General features: G+C 44.7%; 2 protein-coding genes across 2 annotated transcripts; both read left to right on the forward strand.

Moving 5' to 3' along the window:
* Positions 1-18: 18 nt before the first annotated feature.
* Positions 19-4,701, forward strand: LOC117973872 (WD repeat-containing protein 31-like). Its single transcript, XM_058986761.1, has 10 exons — positions 19-464; positions 720-912; positions 1,030-1,159; positions 1,783-1,857; positions 2,158-2,302; positions 2,701-2,801; positions 3,135-3,202; positions 3,299-3,440; positions 3,617-3,779; positions 4,280-4,701. Exons 2-10 carry the CDS (start codon positions 872-874, stop codon positions 4,438-4,440), a joined length of 1,026 nt encoding a protein of 341 aa, XP_058842744.1. The 5' UTR covers positions 19-464; positions 720-871; the 3' UTR covers positions 4,441-4,701.
* LOC117396848 (E3 ubiquitin-protein ligase RNF183) lies at positions 4,332-13,140 on the forward strand. The gene is made up of 3 exons (XM_058986762.1): positions 4,332-4,392; positions 9,488-9,686; positions 11,652-13,140. The coding sequence occupies exons 2-3, from the start codon at positions 9,495-9,497 to the stop codon at positions 12,246-12,248; spliced, it is 789 nt and encodes a 262-aa protein (XP_058842745.1). The 5' UTR covers positions 4,332-4,392; positions 9,488-9,494; the 3' UTR covers positions 12,249-13,140.
* The last annotated feature ends 7,898 nt before the right edge of the window (positions 13,141-21,038 follow it).

The following is a 21,038-nucleotide window of genomic DNA, read 5'->3' on the forward strand; positions in this document are numbered from 1 at the left end:
CCCTGTCATGTGACGAGTTAGCCGTTTCCCTGAGGCACTTCATGACGTAGTTGATTAGATGCCCCGCCCCCTGGTTACTACTAAAGCGTCGCTAAGGAAATGGACCCGAGCGTTAGGAGGGGTTGGGAATAACACAACGTGATTAAAAATAAATAACAGATGTATAATATTCGTGCGCTGTTACGTTAAAAACAAGCATATTTACGTTAAATAAAATTACTTTCTTATATGTGCAAAAAACAAAGACGGTGCATGAATGTTTTTAATAAGATCAAGCTGTTATTATCCATGCAGTGCGATTTGACAACGGCATCCTTCTTCCCTGCTAGGTGAGAACGTCTTTGCAGAGAATGGTGTTCGCCACAGTGTCGTTATGAGTGCTATAGGATTCGACTTTAATGAGCCACAGTATTTAAAATACAAATGATCGATGTGGACTGTACTGGAAAAAGTAAACCACTGAGGTTTGTAAATGTGTTTTGTATTTTTGGTTTGGTTTTGCTGCTATGTACGTAACAGTTTTATTTTTTATTTTTTATTTTTTAATAAATTAGACATTAGTATTGTTTTTTTTTTTATTATTTTGACGTTTCATATACTAAAAAGTATTGAATTTGATTTGATTATCAAAAGTCATCTTTAACACTAGGGTATATGTTTTTACCCTACACTGATTTCATCAGCAGCTTCATTCCCCCCTCCCTCCCACCCTGTTTTAGTTGAACAGGTTTGTGTGTTCCTGGGTTGGCTGGTCAGTGTGGTGCTGAGCTGTGCTACTGCTGGTTGCTGTGCTGAGCTGTGTCCCCTGCAGCCTGCACACACAGTTATACCTGAACTCTTCCACCAGCGCCCTCTAGACTCTCTCTCAGCCATGGGGACGCTACAGAGCAGACGCAGCACATCCATATACAGGTAGGGGTGCCTCGCTACCTTCTAGAGATGCAAAGAATGATGGGTTTATTATTGATCACCATGCATCTTCTTAAGCATTGGGCGTGTTGAAATGTCTTTTAAACTCTGTTCTTCCAGGGCAGTTTCGGTTGTGGAGGAACGCGCCCCTGGCCAGAAGGTCGTGCGGTACAGCTCCGCTCACAGCGATGCTGTGACCTCTGTAGCCACCCTGAACTCTGACCTGTGCGTGTCCGGAGGATTGGATAAGGTAGAGATAACATCACTTTATTTACTGCAAGCTTCACCCTTCCAACCAGCGGTTTGTAAAGACCCGCTTATGCGTAGATCCCCCCTCCCCAGCTCCCAGCGAAGCCCATTGTACTCATTTCAATCTGAGGGGCTCAAAGAAGGACGGACCCTTATTTATTTATTAATGCTAACCTTTTTATAGCAACAATTTAAATGGATTGATCAGTTTTTATTTCGGCTGCATCAATCAAACATGCACTGATCGATGAGTGACCCAGGTGCCCTGTTTTGAGCCGCACACACACATTACAGTATAATACCAGCGCATGCATGTTTTCTGTGGTATGTGAAGGTGAAGACTGGACACATTTATTCTGCTTCTTGATTGTGAATAACACTCTTCTCTAGGCATTGATTATTGTAGATTAGACACTGCCCAGTATGTGATTGGGAATTGGTTGCTGATTGCACCTCTCCTGTTTTTACGAGAAGGAAGGCAGTGACGTACGAACACGAATCTGCTAACGAGGGGTAGATGAGTTTAGCTAGCAGGGAAGGGCATCATTGTGGGAGAGTGCAGCTGTCAGAGAGCTTGATTCCGATAGTCTCTCTCTCTCTCTCCTTGTTTTCTCTCTCATTCAGACAGTGGTGGTCTATAACTGGAAATCCGGCTGTATGCAGCGAACGTTTCAGGGTCACACGCGAGACGTAACCAAGGTAACCTTTACTTAGAGGTGTCCACGTTCCCAGGTGCAGTGGCATCGTGTGTAAAGAGATCCAGCAGCTAAATCAAGGATTGATTGATTGATTATCTGCAAATAGAGTAAGAATAAACCAATGTCATGTCTTACCAGAACTTTAGATTTTTTGTTTCTGGGTGACCCAGAGAAACAAGCAAGAGAAGCACCTATCCTATGGTTTTTTAAATGCTGTATAAAAACAAAGGATTTCTTGCCCCGTAGTGCAGTGGCTAGCCTGCAACCCTGTGGCTTGCTAAGTGCCTGTGGTTTGATTCAGGTGGCGTGCAGCTATAACTCCAGAGCGCTGTTCAGTGCCTCCCGGGATAAGACAGCCCTGATGTGGACTCTGGACAGTGATGCCACGCCAGTGCAGCAATTCAGCGGCCACGACCTGGTGGTGAACGGACTCGCAGTCAGTCAAGGTGGGGCACAGCAGAGGTGGTCTTACCTTCCCAGCTCACACAGCGGGAAGTGCCGTGCCAAAGAGGGACAAGCAGGGACAAAGAGGGAAAAGCTCATCGTTATTCATGAACTGGAAAACGCTCCCGAACAAAAGCTGTTAACCCTCAAGGGTGAATTTGCATTGTGACGTTTTTCAATTTACCATGCGTTCCCTATGTGCTTCATGTTTGTTTTTTTAATTTTTATTTGTATGTTTTACTCATTGCTGCTGTGCTTTTACCATGTTACACTGTACCCTAGTTTAAAAAATCAAATAAAAACGCACTTTGACTGTCGGATCTGAGTTGCTCAGACAAAGTCGCTTCGGTTTAGACCCCAGCTTTAGTGTGCTTCTGTTGTTCCTCTGTTTGTGCTGCAGACGGGTCGCTGCTCTGCACAGGTTCCCGGGACAACTCCCTGTGTCTTTGGGACGTGGAGACCGGAGAGTGTCTGCGGAAAACCTCCATCTCCAGGAACCTGGTAAGAGTGCCGTCCACGAGGAAGGCAGGGTGCTGCATTCCACCTGCACTTTACAGTCAATACTTCTCTAAACACTTTACTATCCAGCTTCCAATGAACTCAGCAGAAAAACAACGACATAGTGGATATGTTGATTTAATTCATCCTTAAAGAGAGAGATCAAATGAAATGTATCCGGTGTACAAAATTCTTTTAACAAGCCATTGTACAATGTTAGATCAAGTCAATCAGATGCTAAAACTTGCTAAACTTCTGAAATACAGTTACATGCTATACATGAGCATGTTTCTTAAGCACAAATAGTATAAATAGGATTCTGTCTCTGCTCTGCAGGTCACACACCTGTGCTGGATACCTGAGGACAGGTGCATAGTCCAGACATCGGAAGATAAAATGATCAGGTGCGGTACAGTGCGTGCTGTGAATCGGCTCAGCCGTCATTGCAGGTGTCTGTGTATTTGAAGGTTATTAGTCTTTGCATTGCTTTGCTCTTGCAGAATCTGGGACAGCCGGGAACTCCAGGTTGCACACATCTTTCCTCCTAAGAATTACATCCAGATGCACTGTGATGTGAGCCAGGACGGGCACTACTGCCTGACCAGCAGCAATGGCTTCGGGGGACAGGGCTGTGAGGCCACGGTGAGACTGAAGCTTCATATGTTAGTGAATCACTTACTGTATTTCCATGCCAGCGCGGTGTGCTCTGTGCACTGCGGTAGTTGCTTAGCGAGTGTGATCCTGCTGACCTCTGGTGACGTGCCTCTCTTGCAGTTTTTTTTTTTGTATTGTGTTTTACTGTTTGTTTTGTCTGTCAGCTCTGGGACCTGCGTCAGACTGGCAGGATGGTGTGTGAATATCGGGGTCACCAGCAGAGCACGGCCTGCTGCCTCTTCCTGCCCTCCACCCTCACCGCGTCCCCCCTGATCGGCACCTCCTCCCACGACTGCTGTGTGAAGATCTGGAACCGGGATACTGCAGGTACCCAGCGCTCCCAACCTGCTGGGGGGAAAGGACTGGGGACAGCTTACCCGCTCTCTGATAGTCAGTACTTAGTTTAAATGGGTTGATATCCAGAAAAGCACCTTGGATAATTAAGCCAGTATAATAATGGCCATCGCGTGGTGTGTGTCTGTAATTTCACCCCCTCCCTTGAAACAGTTTTCCTGTGTAAATCACCGTTTCAGGGGAGAATAAATTACTGGCGCACCCCTATTCCACCTGGCTCAGTCTTTCTCAGAGACTGTGTCTCAGGTCAAATATGCTGCTGATTTTATTAAACGTGCCAGATTTCCAGGAGGGTAGAAAACGATCACTGGAATAATGAAGCGATAAGAAATGACGTTTCTGTGCCAGTTCCTTTAATGTTTGTGTGTTGGTTTGTATCACGCGCAACAATAACAGCAACAAATAAAGACAAGCTTGTTCCCAGGCTGTTTTCTCCTCCTCATCCTCCTCCTCCTCCTCCTCCTCTCTTCCAGCCTGCTTGGCGACGCTATCCCTAGACGGCTCGGGGCCCCTTTCCTCTCTAGCAGCCGGAGACGCCTCCAGCCTGCTCTGTGCCAGTTTCAACACCGGGATCCACCTGCTCAGGGTAACAAGCTCAGGGGGGCTGCAGCTGAGGGAGGTGGCTGGATTCTGAGGGGAGGGGGGCACGGCTACAGCAAAACCTCAAGGACTCTCACACAGCCATAGGGACTGCAGATCATTGCATGTGTGAGCGAGGCATAGCTTTATCTACCAGCATTCAGGACGGAGATGCAGCCAAGTGCTCCAGCTCTAGAGGGCCACTTCAGAACAACACCTACCTCAGGGTTAAAAGGACTGTGACCATGAACTTAGCAATAACAGAGATTCCCTTGTGTTTTAATAAGAACAAGGTCCTGTGTAGGTTTTTTTTTTTTTTTTTGGGGGGGGGGGGATGTAAACATGTTTTAATAAATTATATATAAAAATAAAATAATAATAATTGAGCCATTAATTCAAGTTATGTTGTGCATTCGCCAAAACATCTTTTTTTAAATATATATTATACTATTGAACTCTAGCTGTAATTGTAATACAGCACAACTTCAGAAAATAGATGCCAAAAATAATCTTTGTTTTAAAATGCAAAAGGGCTGCTATTCAGGGGGTGCTGTTTCCTGTCCATTATACAAATATATTGGTAGCTTATCTGACTTCATCTATTAAATGTGAAACTAACAAAGGGGAATCCAAAAAAAAAAATCTGGTTTGCCACGAAGGAAGCTGTAACAGCAACTCTTAACTGAAGGGCGATCCATTTTTGTGAAACGAAAACACATCAGTAAGAAATGAAGCGTCCCAGCTGTTTTCCCAGTAGTTTTGTACCATTGCCAGTTTTATTTCCCTGATGGTGCAAACCGAGTGCTGAACTAGCAGTCTGTGTTCAGTAAGGATCTTGGGATTAGCTGTTTAGAAAACTACGACCCCTGAACGAAGTAGGTGAGCGCGGTGCGTAAAGGCTGATTGTGAAAATACACGATGAGAAAAGAAGGACACTGAAAAGGAAGGAAGGAATATACAGCTGGTAATATACAAAAGGAGATGAGGCGATGTGTATATATAAATATATATACATAAAGGCCGTTGGATTGCTCTGTGGAAACAACGGCTCTTTATCATTTTGTTATAGTATTGCATGGAAATCATACCTAAAGATAGGGCACAGTGTTTTTTTTAATACGCAGAAACACAAATATGCCCACGAAACACACAGACACGCTGGGTATTAAACTTTGCCATAAAAAACTACATATTTTATTTCAATAACTTGACAAAAGTCTTGAAAAGACCACTGAATCATTCAAAACAGAAAAATAACCGTCCTTTAACAAGCTTGGTCACTGAGAACCACTGTTACAAGTCTAGCGAGTTCACTCAAGTTGTTTCCTAATCTCTTGTAATAGTTTATTGTATACATGTTGGCCATAGCAAGCAAGGGCATGTCTGCTGGCACTCTGCTAGAGTACAGAGTCCACACGCTGAGCCGGGAACAACAGCCTGTCACAGTGTGTCTCCTAACAAGCTAAAACACAGCCCAAGCCAGTCCTTACACAGTGCCAGAGCCTTGTTTATCTTCATCCTCCATTTGTGATTGTGACTCATAATAAACAGAGGCTTTTTTTGTGGTTCTTATTCATAATTCATCCGTAACTATTAGACAGTCACTAGCGCTAAATGTAGACAAAGAAACAAAAATTAAATAGTTCAGATTTCACTAAAATCATCGAGTGCATTAAGTATTAGTATTTCTAACTGGTCGTTACAAACGTATGTCTTACTCTAACAAAGGGCTTTTCCCCTGGATTTTTTAAATAATATTTCTTATATTTCTACTTTCGGATAATGTTCTTGTATTGTATAATATACAAAAAAAACCCCATTAAAAGCCTGGTTTTAGCCCAACACTGGCACTGTCATCTGAGAGCCGTGCACAACTGAAACCCCCCCAAATCTGACCCCCCCCCACCCCCCCCTTATCATTTAAAACTCAAGCCAAGGACGTGACACCCGTACCCCCCTCCCCTCCCCCCCCCCCCCCCCACCTCCCTTACCCTCGTCCCTTTCAGCCCGGCCTGCCTGAGTTCTAATTCCAGTGCCAGTTTGTGTAAACGGGGAAGAAGATGGCTGAGAACAGCATGATGGTGGAGATCAGGAGCACCATGCCCAGACACCAGACGTTGCGACAGGCTTGTCTGAAGAGCAGCCTGCGCTGAGCTCTCACTGGGATGAGGTCAGCCTGCCTGGGGGGGCTCGGCTGGACCGGGGGGGCTTGGATCAGCTGGAGCCGGACTACCGCGTCCTGCCCGAGTTCCTCCTGCCCTTCGCTGTAGGGGGGCTGCAGCTTCCAGTAGCAGAGCTGGGACCCTTGGAGCCAGACCCTATGCAGGGGCCCGCGCTGGGAGGGGGGCAGCTGGGACACTACCTCCATGTTGGGCGGCATGCTGGGAGCCCCGCCAGGCGGGACAGGGACAGGGGCCCTGCAGAGGGGGCAGTGGAAGATCTGTAAGGGCTTGAGGAAGAGGCACATCTGAGACAGGCACTCCAGGCAGAAGGTGTGGGAGCAGACAGGCAGCTTGAGGGGAGTCTTGAAGGCGTTGTCATAGGGGGCGAAGCAGATGGGACACTCGAGGTTAGGGGGCTGGAGTTCGGCCATCTCAAATAGAGAGCCCCCCCCCCCTCTCTGGGTTGCGAGGAGGAGAAGGTGAAAGGATGCCGGTTATTCCTCTCTGTCCACTAGATTGACGCTGATTGACTCCCAGTGCCAATGTCAAAGCTGCAGTGAAAAGTGCTGGCTGTGAAATGGCTCCACTCCAAATTATACAAGAGGCACATGCAGATGGGATGAAAAGCTCTATATAACTTCAAGTTCCATCATTTCATCTCGTCTCACAGCGCACCCGTAATCCCAGTTCAGCAACCAGTCTGTGTGTATCTCAATGCACTCGAACACACAGTATTAGAATCACTTCCCTGTGTGGTAAATCTGCACAGCCTTTATGTATTTACAGTATACTCATCTTGTAACCAGGAGTTACAACAGCCATTGTTCTGCCGTGAGTGATCGACAGTTTGAAACTGGATCTGGTAAACAGGAGTAACGAGGGGTAAAGTCTCCCAGGCAGCTGTTATAAACAGGACGGCTCACCGCTTTCCTCTGACACAGTCACTCACCAGCCAGTTCTGTTTGGCTTTTCTGTTGCATGCTGTCCAGTCGGCTTGGCTTTATCACCGCGTGTATTTTTCTCTGTTCATAATTAGTTGCTGCTTGAATCAGACTTGCGCTAGATTTCCACAGTCAGGCTTGTATTACATGCATGTCGTTTCCTTGCTCTGTCAATGGATTTAGACCTAACAAGCCAGGTTGTGTGTTGATCAATCCTGCTCTGGGGGTTTTCAAGGTATCCTCTGAGTTTCCAGTTGGGATTTCAGCAGCTGTTCATCTCTGGTACTGGGAAATCTGACCCCCCCCCCCCCCCAGTTTCTCCCAGTAAGTGACTGAGCCCAGGACAGCTGAGAGTGCAGCCCAAAGATGGCGTTCAAAAATCAATGAGGCAGCCTCCGACATCCACTTCATGGAAGTCTTGCTGTAGTTATTCAATCCTTTTTTTGTTGTTCTGTTGTGCTGAACACAGGAGGCAGGGTAACTTCGTTACTTCTAAAGCAGAGTAAAGCAGACCAGCGAATGAAAACGAGACGCCCCCAGATCGGAGCAGGCCTCTCTACCGGTCTCGTTTTCTGAGGTTCAGGGTCACTGCTGGAGAATCTGTCCTGGTTCCCTCATGTGCCGGGAGTCCTCTCACCCTGTCCACTCAGAGCTGGAGTTAAATCTTTTAAACTGGCTCATTGTTTCTCTTCATACTTCAGCTGTTTGAGAGCTGTTTGCTTGGAAACCATTATGCAACACAGAGTCTCGCCTTTCAACCAGCCCTCCTCCAACGCACTGTTTCTCTCTTTCTTTACTCTTTCCTCTCATTTTCACTCGACCTGGCGTGTTCAGTGTGCAGTATCTCATTCCTACATAGCAACCACACACCCTCAACTCCAGTGTCCCCACCCTGTGTATTGGGAACAGAACACAGATAAAATCAATAGCTGTTAATTATGCCAAATAAGTCATCTGTGACCTTTTGTAAACAGCACTACAACGTTCACTTTCAATCTGCACTTCACAGACACACAGTAAACATTGTGCGGTTAGCATTATGCCCAAGAAGTGATACCTACGAAATCTCAATTAGGCTCCCATTGTAATCCTAGATCAAAAAGCCATCAGCAGACTACAGCAGTACCAGCAATGGCAACACAATGGGTCTAGAGCAAGTATTGCACAGCGAGCCCTGTCTGGGGCTAACATGCTAGGATTTACTGCAGTGTGCATGGGCTATTGATGCAATTGTAATCCCAGCCGAATGACTTTCTTTTCAGAATGCTCCACGAGTGTTCACGGTTATTTCACTCATGGTTGGAAACAAATCCACTGCCGGCCCTGCTTATGGAATAACGTTCATGGTGCAGCCCCAAATTATTTTAATATACCCCCAATCGAATCTTGCACGGTACATCGTGGTCAATGCATGCTTCCTTGACTATATCTGTCATGTGTTTTGTTCCACAGTGCCGGACCATGACTGCTGCATTGTCTTCTATATAAACATGATTTGAATGCATTTACACACAGTTCTGCAGAATGCACAGAAAAACATCCTTGTCAGCCACGATGGTCATGATGACAATACAGTTTCCTAAAACCCACAGCCCTGTCTGCTGAGTCCTCCATTTGACCCTCTTTACAGATGAATGCAACTCTCTAAAAACACCAAAGAAATGCAAACATGAAGTAAAACCGAATGGCCTAGTGGGGAGGATTTTTGCAGCCCTGCACAGCAGATATTAAAAGATATTCAGATCCTGGGTTCTGTTTCAATCTACCTTTCAATGAGAAGGTTAAACACTGGGTAGTCAGATAGCAGACCACAGTGACTCTAGCTGTGAGATATTAGACATTGTACATTGTAAATAAATGACCCTGTCATTATATGAATACCTATTAGATGCTGAAGGGGATGGTATCTCAGAGCACACTGTGTTAGTTTATAATACACCAGCTCACGTCATTGACACTCATTTGCCTATGCTGTTTATGTTTCCTTAAATGATGGCAGTATTCAAATGGAAGAGAACAGTTGGCTCTGTTTTGCCGTGGTGGGGCGAGAGGGGAGAGAAGGGGAAGGAAGGTCCTGCTTGTTGTTTATCTCAGAGCTCACCGCTGTCTCTGGCAGTAACGAAGCTCACCTGCCTGCTGGCACCAGGACGTCTACCTGTGCGGATCAGAGAGTGGAGGAGACAGATCTCCATGAGGGGGTGAGTACACTGCAGCTGGCAATGCACAACGATTACTGAAGAGTATTCAAAAAGGGAACAAGAACAATAAGGATACTACTAAGATTAATACTGCTACTACTACTACTACTACTACTACTACTAATAATAATAATAATAATCTCAGCTGTTTTCAGGCTAGCAGACCAAACTAACACAGCCCCTTATTTGTTTTATGTTTTTGTTCCCACAAAAACTCCACCTACGGCAGCACCACCTATAAAGAAGCTTACCACTGTCCACGATAAACCAGTTACCTAATAAAACTATACATATCTCTGAAATGGGTTTCAAATACATATCTCTGTCCTCTTTGATACTTCATATATGAATGCATAGCAAAAGTAAACTATGGTCTATATTGTAGACTCTACAACGTGACGATGTATCTGACGCTCTGCGGTGCTTTTGCCATGGTGTGCCACAGTAAAGTTTTTTAGGGGGAGAAGCATTGATGCTGCCCCCAGTCCAGATAGGGTATTGCAAGAGGAAAGTTCACATTCGAAATGCAGCCGAAAGTCAAGTTACTCTGGTCTGGAGTCTAACACAGACTTTGTATTGTTCAATAACTGAAACATGCAAATGTTTGACAGAGCAGTACAACACTGCAGAGAGACGCGTTTCCTCTTTTCTCTGAGCCCTGCGCTCTGACATTTAACATTTAAAGCAGTTTCTCGCGAATGATCTTTAATCGTTGTACAGCCGTGTCTTCTCTTCATGCTTGCTGTTATAATGAACAAAACAGAAATCAGTTATTAATTCGGCTTTTAAAAAGTAACTAGCTTAAAAGAGTTATTAAATAAATATACTGTGTATATAGATAGATAGATAGATAGATAGACAGATAGATATATATATATATATATATATATATATATATATATATATATATATATATATATATATATATATATATGAAGGCTGTTTCCCCTTCCCTTTACCTTTTTACAGTGTTTTTAAAGTGTAGCCTGACCGGTTCTGAGTTATAGTCCCCTAGCTGGAACTGCAGCTAAATGCATTGTGATCAATGGATTGCTAAGTGACTGCCCAATGAATGGAGTCAGCTGACAATATAACACAAAAAGATACCCACTATTGATCCTATTGCAGGGATGGCAATAAGACTCCCCTTGCATAGCAGTCTGATGCCTGCCTGATTTATCGATGAGTTTAATAATACACACCCGAGCTTGTTACCTATACACACTGGGAATTATATATATATATATTATATACGCACACACACACATCATGTATATATTACAGCACAGGGACCGGTACCTGAAGACTCCCTGCCCCAATGCTTTGAGATGGCGTCGGTCAGTATTTCAGCAGTATAAGATTGACATGTCTAGATCACCACAGAGCTCAGGGAATGCAAAGCAAGTTGAGCTTGTTTTGCATGCTTTCCACCCAAGCCCAGCAACTCTCCTGTGTGTTTAGCTTCGTGCTTTGTGGCTCCTGATCACACAGTCACATCGAGATGCGGCTGACTGTCCACATTAATCCAATCAAAGTGCACACAGCTGCAGATCCAGCTTTGAGATTGTGTGTTTTTTTTCTCCCACTACAGTAAAAGCACAGCAAAGAGCAGCTGAAAAATATTTATCCAAATCAGCTCGAAAACAGAAGGACTGGCCTTGTTGTTACAACATATTTTTTCTGACATGAATTTCAAATGCATACTTCTACAGCGATGGCCAAAGGTTATGCATCACCCTGTGGAATTAATTCACGTTGTTGAAACCTGCTGAATAATGTTACGCTAATAAATTGACTTACACACCGCTTCGTAGCTGTCCATGTTTGAAATCCAACATGAAATATTATGCTTTTGTCATGGTTTCCGGTAGACTTTTGCAATATCATGTTGTAGTTTCCTTAATTACATGATGTTAAGTAAAAGATCTAAATTATGTTCATATCGTTTCCCTGTTGTCTCTGCAGTGCAGTGTGACGGCTCTGACTGCTCTCACTATGGAGTGCGATCCTCCCCAACACCCAGAGGGGGAGGAAGGTCCAGACCTGGAGTGTGCCATCTGCTTCAGCCAGTTCAACAACGTCTTCCGGGCTCCCAAGATGCTGCGCTGCAAGCACACCTTCTGCCTGGAGTGCCTGGCGCGCATGAACATCAAGTCCTCGGCCCCGGACACCATCCTGTGCCCGCTGTGCCGGGACCTCACCACCCTGCCTGTCCTGGGTCTCCCCAAACTGGACAACAACCCGGCCATCCTGTCCTACCTCCCCGAGGCCATGCAGCGTGTCTACAGCATCCGCTTCAACCGCAGCAAGGGCCGCCTGCTGGTGAAGCAGCCCCCTGACTCCTCGTCGCTACCCCCTCTCTGCACGGTCAGCCACAGCCTGGACGTGGGGCTGCCAGCCAGCCAGGACACGCAGGGTTCCTCCCAGACCAGCGGCTGCCTGTGGCTCTCCAGCCGACCGTGCTGCCGCACTTTCCTCATAATATCTGTGGTGGTGGCCTTGGTCCTGCTCACCTGCTGCATCATTCTGGTCACGCCATATGCTACCAAGCAAAGCCCATAGGCAACTCCATGGGGAGATGGGCTTCCCATTGCAGTCCCGTGAGGAAAGCTGTTAGCAGACGTTAGTCTGTCTGGTACTGAAATGCATACTGTTGCCAGGACTGTCTATCCAAAAAAAAAAAAAAAAACTGATATTTTGTTGCTGCACCCGAATACTGTGATCCCTGAAGCTACCCCTGAGCCAGTCTGTTGAGCGATCTCTGCACTTGATGTGACACTACCAAGTAAACCAGACTGTCCACACATCTGTCTCCTGATGAAGTAGAAATCGACCAATCAGGACCGGGACACGTGCAATCAGAAGCCTGCCTCTCCCCAGAAGCCAGTAGGGCAACACCTTGCAAATACAGCTGTGAATAGATCTGAGGTGCAATCGAAGACTCTTCTTTGCGTCCCTCCTCCTCCTCCTCTTCCTCCTCCTCCTCCTCCTCCTCCTTGCTGTAAAGCAGGCGGGTGAGGATGGGGGAGGGAGGCTGTGCAAAGGGGACACACCGTAAGGCTGTTGAGACCTACTAGATTTAAGGCATCCTACTGGATTTATTTGCCAAAATAGCTATTGCTGTATTCTAGAACGTGTTTGAATTGTACTTGATTAATGCTCTAATGCACTGTGTTTTATTTATTTTTTAGGTGAGGATATTTTGTTGTTTTTCTGTAGAAACAGCACTGTTTTATTTTATTTTTTTTAACTACATTCATTAGTTTAGCTGTCTGTGCACTTTTTGACAAAGGTTGTTTAACCCATTAAGTGCCATTGTCCTCATTTGAAGACAGGCTCCTTTTTTGAGCATTTTTAACTGTCATGTATCTACCTGTTATTTTAATGTTCTCTTTATATTGTTATATTAATAATAATTTTGTCTAAATGTAATGTATGGAATTGCATAACTACAGATTGTGTTCTGATTTTTTCAAAGAAAAATGTATGTGGTACGGACGTAAACTCCATGCATGCTCCTTTTACTGCTTTCAGCAGTTGGGGGTTATAAATAGCCTATTAAAGGGCCCAGAAAGCTATCGGATTTAAAGTGGAGACTGACCTGTTTCTGCAACAATTGGTCAACAATTTCATTAAATGAAATAAGACTGAATATATGAACAGAACTTGTTCATTTAAATGGATTTACATAGGGGAGGGGGAGACAGTATTCTTGTAAAAATTACAAATAATACCATATCTTTTGCTGTGTAATCCAACTTTTGATAATGCCATATATAATCACTTTTACAGGGCAGGTACGTTATTCAACCAGCAGATGGCAGTGTAAGCTTTAATAATGTACGGTACATTGAAACATTCCAGACATTCCGGCAGTTAACTGCAGTACACCAAATGACTGCTAGGGGGCACTGATATGCAAAGCACATATCCACATTCCAGGGTCCAGTGAAAATTACTTGTTTATAAAAATAGTGAGTTTTCATCTTATCAATTACTTTTCTCCTTCATTAAGTTTTGCTAGTGACTGAATAAGGATCCTGATTCTCCTTAGATATAAAGCTGTTTGCTGTTTTTGAATTATATTATTATTTATTTCTTAGCAGACGCCCTTCTCCAGGGCAACTTACAAGATATCACATTATTTTTACATACAATTACCCCATTTATACAGTTGGGTTTTTACTGGCGCAATCTAGGTAAAGTACCTTGCTCAAGGGTACAGCAGCAGTGTCCCCCACCTGGGATTGAACCCACGACCCTCCGGTCAAGAGTCTAAAGCCCTAACCACTACTCCACACTGCCACCCAAGAACCTCTTTTGAGCAAAAACGTAAATATTATTTATACATTTTTGCTCAAAAGAGCCAACTTCCCAATGTTGCGGTATGTTTAATATACCTTTGTCAAGGGAAAGTGTGTTTGAAAATGCTAAGTTTTTGATGCCATGGCAACTACACTCATGTATTTCTATTTAAATCTATGACTGTGCTTGTGATGTCATTGACTACATGGATAATGATGTAACGATCTGCTATTCCTTTCTATTTAAACCATCAGGCACCCTGGTATGTTACTTTAGGTAAAGGAGTCAAGACCAGCGTTAAACAGGGTCTGTAAACCCAGCTGAAAATACATAAAGCCACTGCATAGCTCTGGTAAGGAATAGCATTACTCCCAGGTGACTGCACTGGTGACTGTGTGGGTGCGCAGCAGGGCTGTGGATGAGGTAAGGGGGTTGTCATCAATCAGTATTTTGCTGTTTAGCAACACTGTACAAAGAAACAAAACTACAAAAAAAAAAAGTAAAGCTTCATATTTTATTAATTCATTATTTTCGTGACTAATTGATTAATCACACCTTTGATCGGTTAAAAAAGAATCGACTGATTAATCTTGTCTACCTGAACTGGCTGACTTCCAGTTACACGTAAGCAGATATTCTCAAACTGGCAAAGCACACGCCTGTATATTAAACATTAGCTGGCATTAGGAAAATTTTGCAGTAAACCGCATTGTGTTAATACTTTGTATTGGATGATTAATCGATCAATAGAACATGTCACGATTAAAACCCTTAATATGTATCTAAAATCACCACCCAGATATATTTAAATAGAGGTCAGTGGCATCACTGTGATGTTACTTCTACTTATAAATGTACACACAATAGAACACGCATGGTGTGAGGCACAGGGCTTCCTGAAGATAAGCAGGTCTGTCTTTGCTTGAACTGGCTGCCTACCGGTTTATTCCTGCCTGCTACATACAGACGCTGGTGGGATGACAGGCAGTGATCTCAGACTGCAGATTAAGGACTGTGCTTGTCAGTGTCAGTTAGGGGCTGTTTACAGTCTTTAAACTGCTCTTGTGTTTATTAAGTGTCCTGGGCCAGGTTTGGAGGAGAATTCGGAGGTGAAAGTAGAAAAGTACAGATAGCTGTAGAACCCACGTATGTGAGGGATCGAACTGATACCACATGCATCCCCAAACTTGTACATACCATTGTATTTAAAGCTGCATTCGGATTCCTCAGGGCACTCTGTCATCTCATGTAGTCTGGTACAGGTAATAACAGCACTGACACACTGTGCAGTATCACCCGAAACCTGCTGCTGGAGGTGAGATACCAGAGTGGAGAAGCTGATTTTCCCACCGTGGTTTGGAGCTCATGACCCTCGCCCTTGTGTGACCAGGTGAGCTGACTGACTGGTCTTCAAACTCAACTGAAGCTTCCTTCTTATAGCTTGGATTGGAAGGAGCTCTCTGGTGTATCTGAAGATTAAACAACGCAGCTGAAACTCAGCCGCAGCGCCGAAGTCAAGGAGCAGGAAAGAGGCTCCTGTGAAAACATCTGTGTTAAAATAACATGAGGGCATAAACAGCGCAGGCTGGGCCAGGTGTTCTCTGCAGGATACGGCTGCTGAAACAGTGTTATCTTTTGTCCTGGTTCACGTCGCAGTTCAGTTTGTCTGTGGTGTGTTAAGGATGTGACGCAGCCACACAGTAATGCTGGTTCTTCCTACCCCAGCAGCAGCTTTTTCTCCTGGGAGGTGAGCTGACTGACTCGTCTTCAGACTCAGCTGAAGCCAAGTTAGAATATAGTGGAGATCTACAAAAGGGGGCAGTTAAAAAGGGGGCAGCTCTAATGAAGGGACTCAGGCCCGGCGACAGAATATCAATATTATTTATTAACATATGCCTGGCTATAAATGTGACTAGTTATTTTCCCCGTTACATCAGGGTCTTCCCGTCAAAATGTCTTCTGAATTCACATCATCGGCTGCTTCAATCCAACCTCTTCAATCAGAAACATTTCCTTGGAAGACAGGGTCCGCTGTACAGAACAACTAATATCCAAACTGTCCTTGCATGACATCGCTGGATTCCGTAGTTCAGTATCTAGTCAGGGTAAGAACCTGCAAACGCCTGCTCTGAACACAGCCCTGTCTGAAACTCCTCAAGTAACTGGACTGATGGTTTTCAGAGCTCCCAGCTGAGCGTTCTCTCCCTCCTGAACTTCTGAACTTGCCTTTGAATTCAGGTTGCATCAGCTTGGCCTCAACCACTAATTACTGGTATGTGAGAATGATTCTTGAAGCATGACTCAGTGGATGCAACATGTTGCCTATTGTGTGGAGCACGAAGCCTAACCTACAGTAGCATCCCTAATAAGCTCTGAGCTACCATTCGTACCTGCTGAGGTTTTCTCAGTGTGTCATCTTTGAAATATGCGGAGAGGCTTGTCTCAGAGTCCAGGGAGATTAAAGGAACAATGCCATCGGCCACTGTCATGGCGTGGCAGGACTGAGTTCCCATGTGAATGTTCTCCCTGGCCCCTCCCCCTGGTGTCATCGCGAGTATGACATCACTGCAGCGGAACTCGGAACTCAGTGGGTGTGTTAAGCAGCTCAGCCAGATTCCATCAGTAATCAGAGTGGAAGAATTGTCGCTCTGATCCGGTCAGTTACTTAACGCACCTGCAGGCTGGTATAGAGGGATGATGGATCTCAGAGAAGTGTCGTGCAATTTTGGGCTCTTATTGAAATGGAAAACATTAGCAGTGTTGACTGTGCGTCTCTGCGTCTGCATGGTTAGCACAGGAAGAATTTCAACTTTTGACTGTCTACCTAGCCTAACGCACTGAGACAACGTGGACACAGTGGAAACAGTGAGAGAAGGCAGGAGAAGGAAGTTAGTCAGCGTGGAATTAGTCTGCTCTGTCTGGTCTGTGCTGAGGATGAGGAGAGAGGGCACTGTGTGTCTGAACAGACCAGGCCCGCACCATCTCCTGCAGGCAGCACCCGGGAGACATACAGCAGAGAATTGATCTAAAGGAGGCTGTGTGATCCAGTGGTTAAAGAAAAGGGCTTGTAACCAGGAAGTCCCTGGTTCAAATCCTGGCTCACTCACTGTGTGTGACCCTGAGCAAGTCATTTAACCTCCTTGTGCTCCGTCTTTCAGGTGAGACGTAGTTGTAAGTGACTCTGCAGCTGATGCACAGTTCGCACACCCTAGTCTCTGTAAATCACCTTGGATAAAGGCGTCTGCTAAATAAACAAATAATAAAAAAGGGCAGTGTTTTACAGGTCCCTCGCTAATCTGGGCCCTGGTCTCTGAACGGCCTTGTAATCTGAACCACGCTACAGAAACTACTGAGCATATTATATTAAGATAGTTATTATTTGTTATTATTTGTTTATTTATCAGACGCCTTTATCCAAGGCGATTTACAGAGACTAGGGTGTGTGAACATTGCAACAGCTGCAGAGTCACTTACAATTACATCTCACCCGAAAGACGGAGCACAAGGAGGTTAAGTGACTTGCTCAGGGTCACACTGGACCACACAGCCACCTTAGTACATTAAAAAATTGTGTATTAAAAATTATACAATGAAGACTAGGCAAGACATTTAGTATGGGGCAGATTAAATCAAAGAATAAAAGACACACGCACTCTAAATCACAAATACTGATTATAAATAAAATGTACAAATAAAAAAAAAACAAGTTTGGTATTTATGAAACGGCTTGCTAACATTATTAGTGAAACCGCCAATAGCCGATATCGCATTTGATTTTATTTATAAAACACATTCTTTACATAGTTCAGGAGCTAATGGTTCGTTTGGAGTATTTACAGTAATCGATTGCTCCTCGATGTAATTCTCTCACTTAGGCAGCAGGGGGCAGCGGCACACACAACAGAAGGGCGTCGTGTGTCGCATCGCCACGGTGTGACGCTGTTACCCAGGCAGACAGATCCAAGATGTTTCATGGCGGATGAGTTTGGCTGCACGGTTTCCTCTGTTTATCTCTGTGATGGAAATTACCTCCAGACCACGGCCTCGGAATCTGGCTCATCATCCTTGCTGTGGTCATGGAGAGAGTGTGCGACTCAGGAGAAAGCCCTTCTGGTCGTGACTAACAAGGGCTGACCGGGTGTTGTTTTTATTTATTTATTTTTTGCTTTAATCATTCCTCTCCGCTGCCTAACCGCTCGCACACATTCTGTTTTCACAGTCATTCACTGAACACGACAGCTTCTTTCTGTCTGAAACACCAACACTTCCAGCAGCTGGAAGTACAGTAATATCCCTACGCAGATAAAACTGCGCGAAACTCAAGGCAAGTGCCAACTACACAAATGTTCTTGTGAGTTCAAGTTTGCGTCTGTGTCATGAGTTAATCGTTTTGTGAATAGAGCGCATGCGCAATAAAAAGATAAAAAGCGGTCGGTAATTTTTTTGTGCATGATTATTGCTTCATCACGACTAGAACGTAGTAATTCTGAGGTCACTGTTGGTTGCAGTGATCTTTAGACCCAGCAGATGGAGACATTGGCGCCGGTTTTGATGGAAGGCGCAGAGGAGTCTAAATACACCCAGTGTAACTCGAGCCAAACTGCAGACTTTACAGAAACCATGTGACGCAGCACAGCCAATGGAGGCAAGGTTGTCCGGCAGTGCGAATGTTCTGGAACCTATCAGTTTAGTTTAAATCCGCAGGGAGAGCAGTGTACGCGTTGCTAGGAAAATTTAGAAAGGGATACTCTTTCTGTGGAAAGTAACGTGCAAGCTACAAGTTGCATGCAACTGTATCAAAGTTGATTTTGTAAAAGCCACACTACGTCAGAATAAATCAGCCAACAAAAGTGATGTAAAAAGAGAAAGTGGATGCTGGCATGGGTTTCTTCCATTGCATAAATACTCATTGTTCACCATGCCTCTGTCTTTAACTAGTTTTGCTGCACTTTGGAAAGTTTAGAGAATGCTGGAATATATTGCATTTGAGTAGCTCAGTGGTTAGAGTGCTGGGCTGCAGCGTGGAAGGCAGTTGGTTTCAGTAGCTCAGTGGTTAGAGTGCTGGGCTGCAGTGTGGAAGGCAGTGGGTTTGAGTAGCTCAGTGGTTAGAGTGCTGGGCTGCAGTGTGGAAGGCAGTTGGTTTCAGTAGCTCAGTGGTTAGAGTGCTGGGCTGCAGCGTGGAAGGCAGTTGGTTTCAGTAGCTCAGTGGTTAGAGTGCTGGGCTGCAGCGTGGAAGGCAGTTGGTTTCAGTAGCTCAGTGGTTAGAGTGCTGGGCTGCAGCGTGGAAGGCAGTGGGTTTGAGTAGCTTAGTGGTTACAGCTCTGGGCTGCAGCGTGGAAGGCAGTGGGTTTGAGTAGCCAGTGGTTACATCTCTGGGCTGCAGCGTGGACGATTGAAAAGGCAGTACTTGTTACGAGAAGCAAGTAGGAGTGCTATCGTTATCTTTATTTGACTCTCAACCACAGGGTGAAGAAAGAAGAGATGGAATCATTTTCTAAGAGTTCCTTAGAATTCCTCCGGACCCCCCCCCCCCCACAACATAACCACAAATGCTGTCAAATGATTCAGCAGGTTTGAAGTGGAAAATTAACACGATGTGACACCCCCACCGCAAAGCACAGTGCAGCTGAGAAACAACAAACCCCCCGTCTCTGAACAGGGCTGGACTCAGATGAACAAGCCTGACTTATAAGAGTTTATGGCGGTATGCCTTGAAGCACACCCAGCGTTGTAAAACACCCTTGTCAACCATGCAGCCATGCAAATGCATCATATTAGCATGATAGGTTGCACAAGTACCATGCGGTAAACCTTTGCAAAGGGTTATATGCCCCAAAAGCCTGTTTCATGAATCATGCACATTTACATTAATAAAGTTCAGGGCCAGATGGTATCCATGGGCATGAGTAAAAGAAAGGATATTGTAACAGTAGGTCAAGTTTGAGTAGTTTTCCGGAGCTGTTAAACTGTGGTCTAGAGCTGTGAGTCAGAACTGTCTGGCCGTGACTAAAAACCATCAGCGGGTTTGACAGTGACAAAAGAGAGCAAATGTGTAAAACAAAAAAAAACACCTCTTCTAAAAACAAGTCAGCTCTCTTACCATACGTCTACCAAGCTGAGGTTCTCAAAAGGGATTTGTGACTATGTAAGTGTGAATGGACTTCACAGACCTGGAAACAATGTAGGAGTCTGCGTCATCCTTTCTGGGGGTCAGATCTGGTTAACAGTGTAAAAGCAAGACACATTATAGACTCGATTCTCAAAGCTTTGTACTCCAAATCTCCAGTCCCACGCTATTATCCAATGATGTTACCAGGTCCCAACGACCCTGACGTTTCACTGAGGGGCGTTACTGCAGTCTTACGTTGCTTCTGATTCCTTTTAGATCAAATTGTAATTAGATCATCCCAATATCGATCTTCCAGCCTCCTAAAGAGCATGCAAAGTCTTGCACCCGTTACAATCCACAGCCTTTCTGATGTTAGGCTGTAAAAACGTTATCAGGCCATGAAACAGTTCCCCAAACAAGCAAGATCATGCATGCGCGCCTCGCACAGAACTTGCTTACACTTGTTTTGTTTTTTTTTAAATCTTGCAAATTCGTCGTGTGATCCGCCTTACTTTATCCAAGCAGAACCAGGGCATGTTTTCTGTGCAAGGCATGCAGGCCGTCCTTTCTTCTCTGCGCTTCCTCCTTGTAGAGTTCTTACATGTTGATCCTGGCATGAGCCGTGCCTTTCAAATTGGTATGGCACTGCTGAGGGCTGAACTTCTTGTATACTGTGTATGCATTTTCTATAAATAAGTGAATGAGAAACACACTACTGTGGACTTCCTTTTGGGGTTTTTTTTGGTTTTGTTTTAAGAAGTATTGACTTCCTCACAGCAGTAATTGCAGAAGAGTCCGTGACAGCACTCAGGTTTAGATACAGACTGCATGCGGTTCTCTGTGGAATGAAAATGATACTGTCTCCTTTTTTTTAAAATAACGCGCTTGCTTTTAAATACCTCTGTTACATCAAAATCTGCTATCATGTTTTCATTTTT

The sequence above is a fragment of the Acipenser ruthenus genome, chromosome 15 (genome assembly GCF_902713425.1).
Source record: "Acipenser ruthenus chromosome 15, fAciRut3.2 maternal haplotype, whole genome shotgun sequence".
Classification (NCBI taxonomy): domain Eukaryota; kingdom Metazoa; phylum Chordata; class Actinopteri; order Acipenseriformes; family Acipenseridae; genus Acipenser; species Acipenser ruthenus.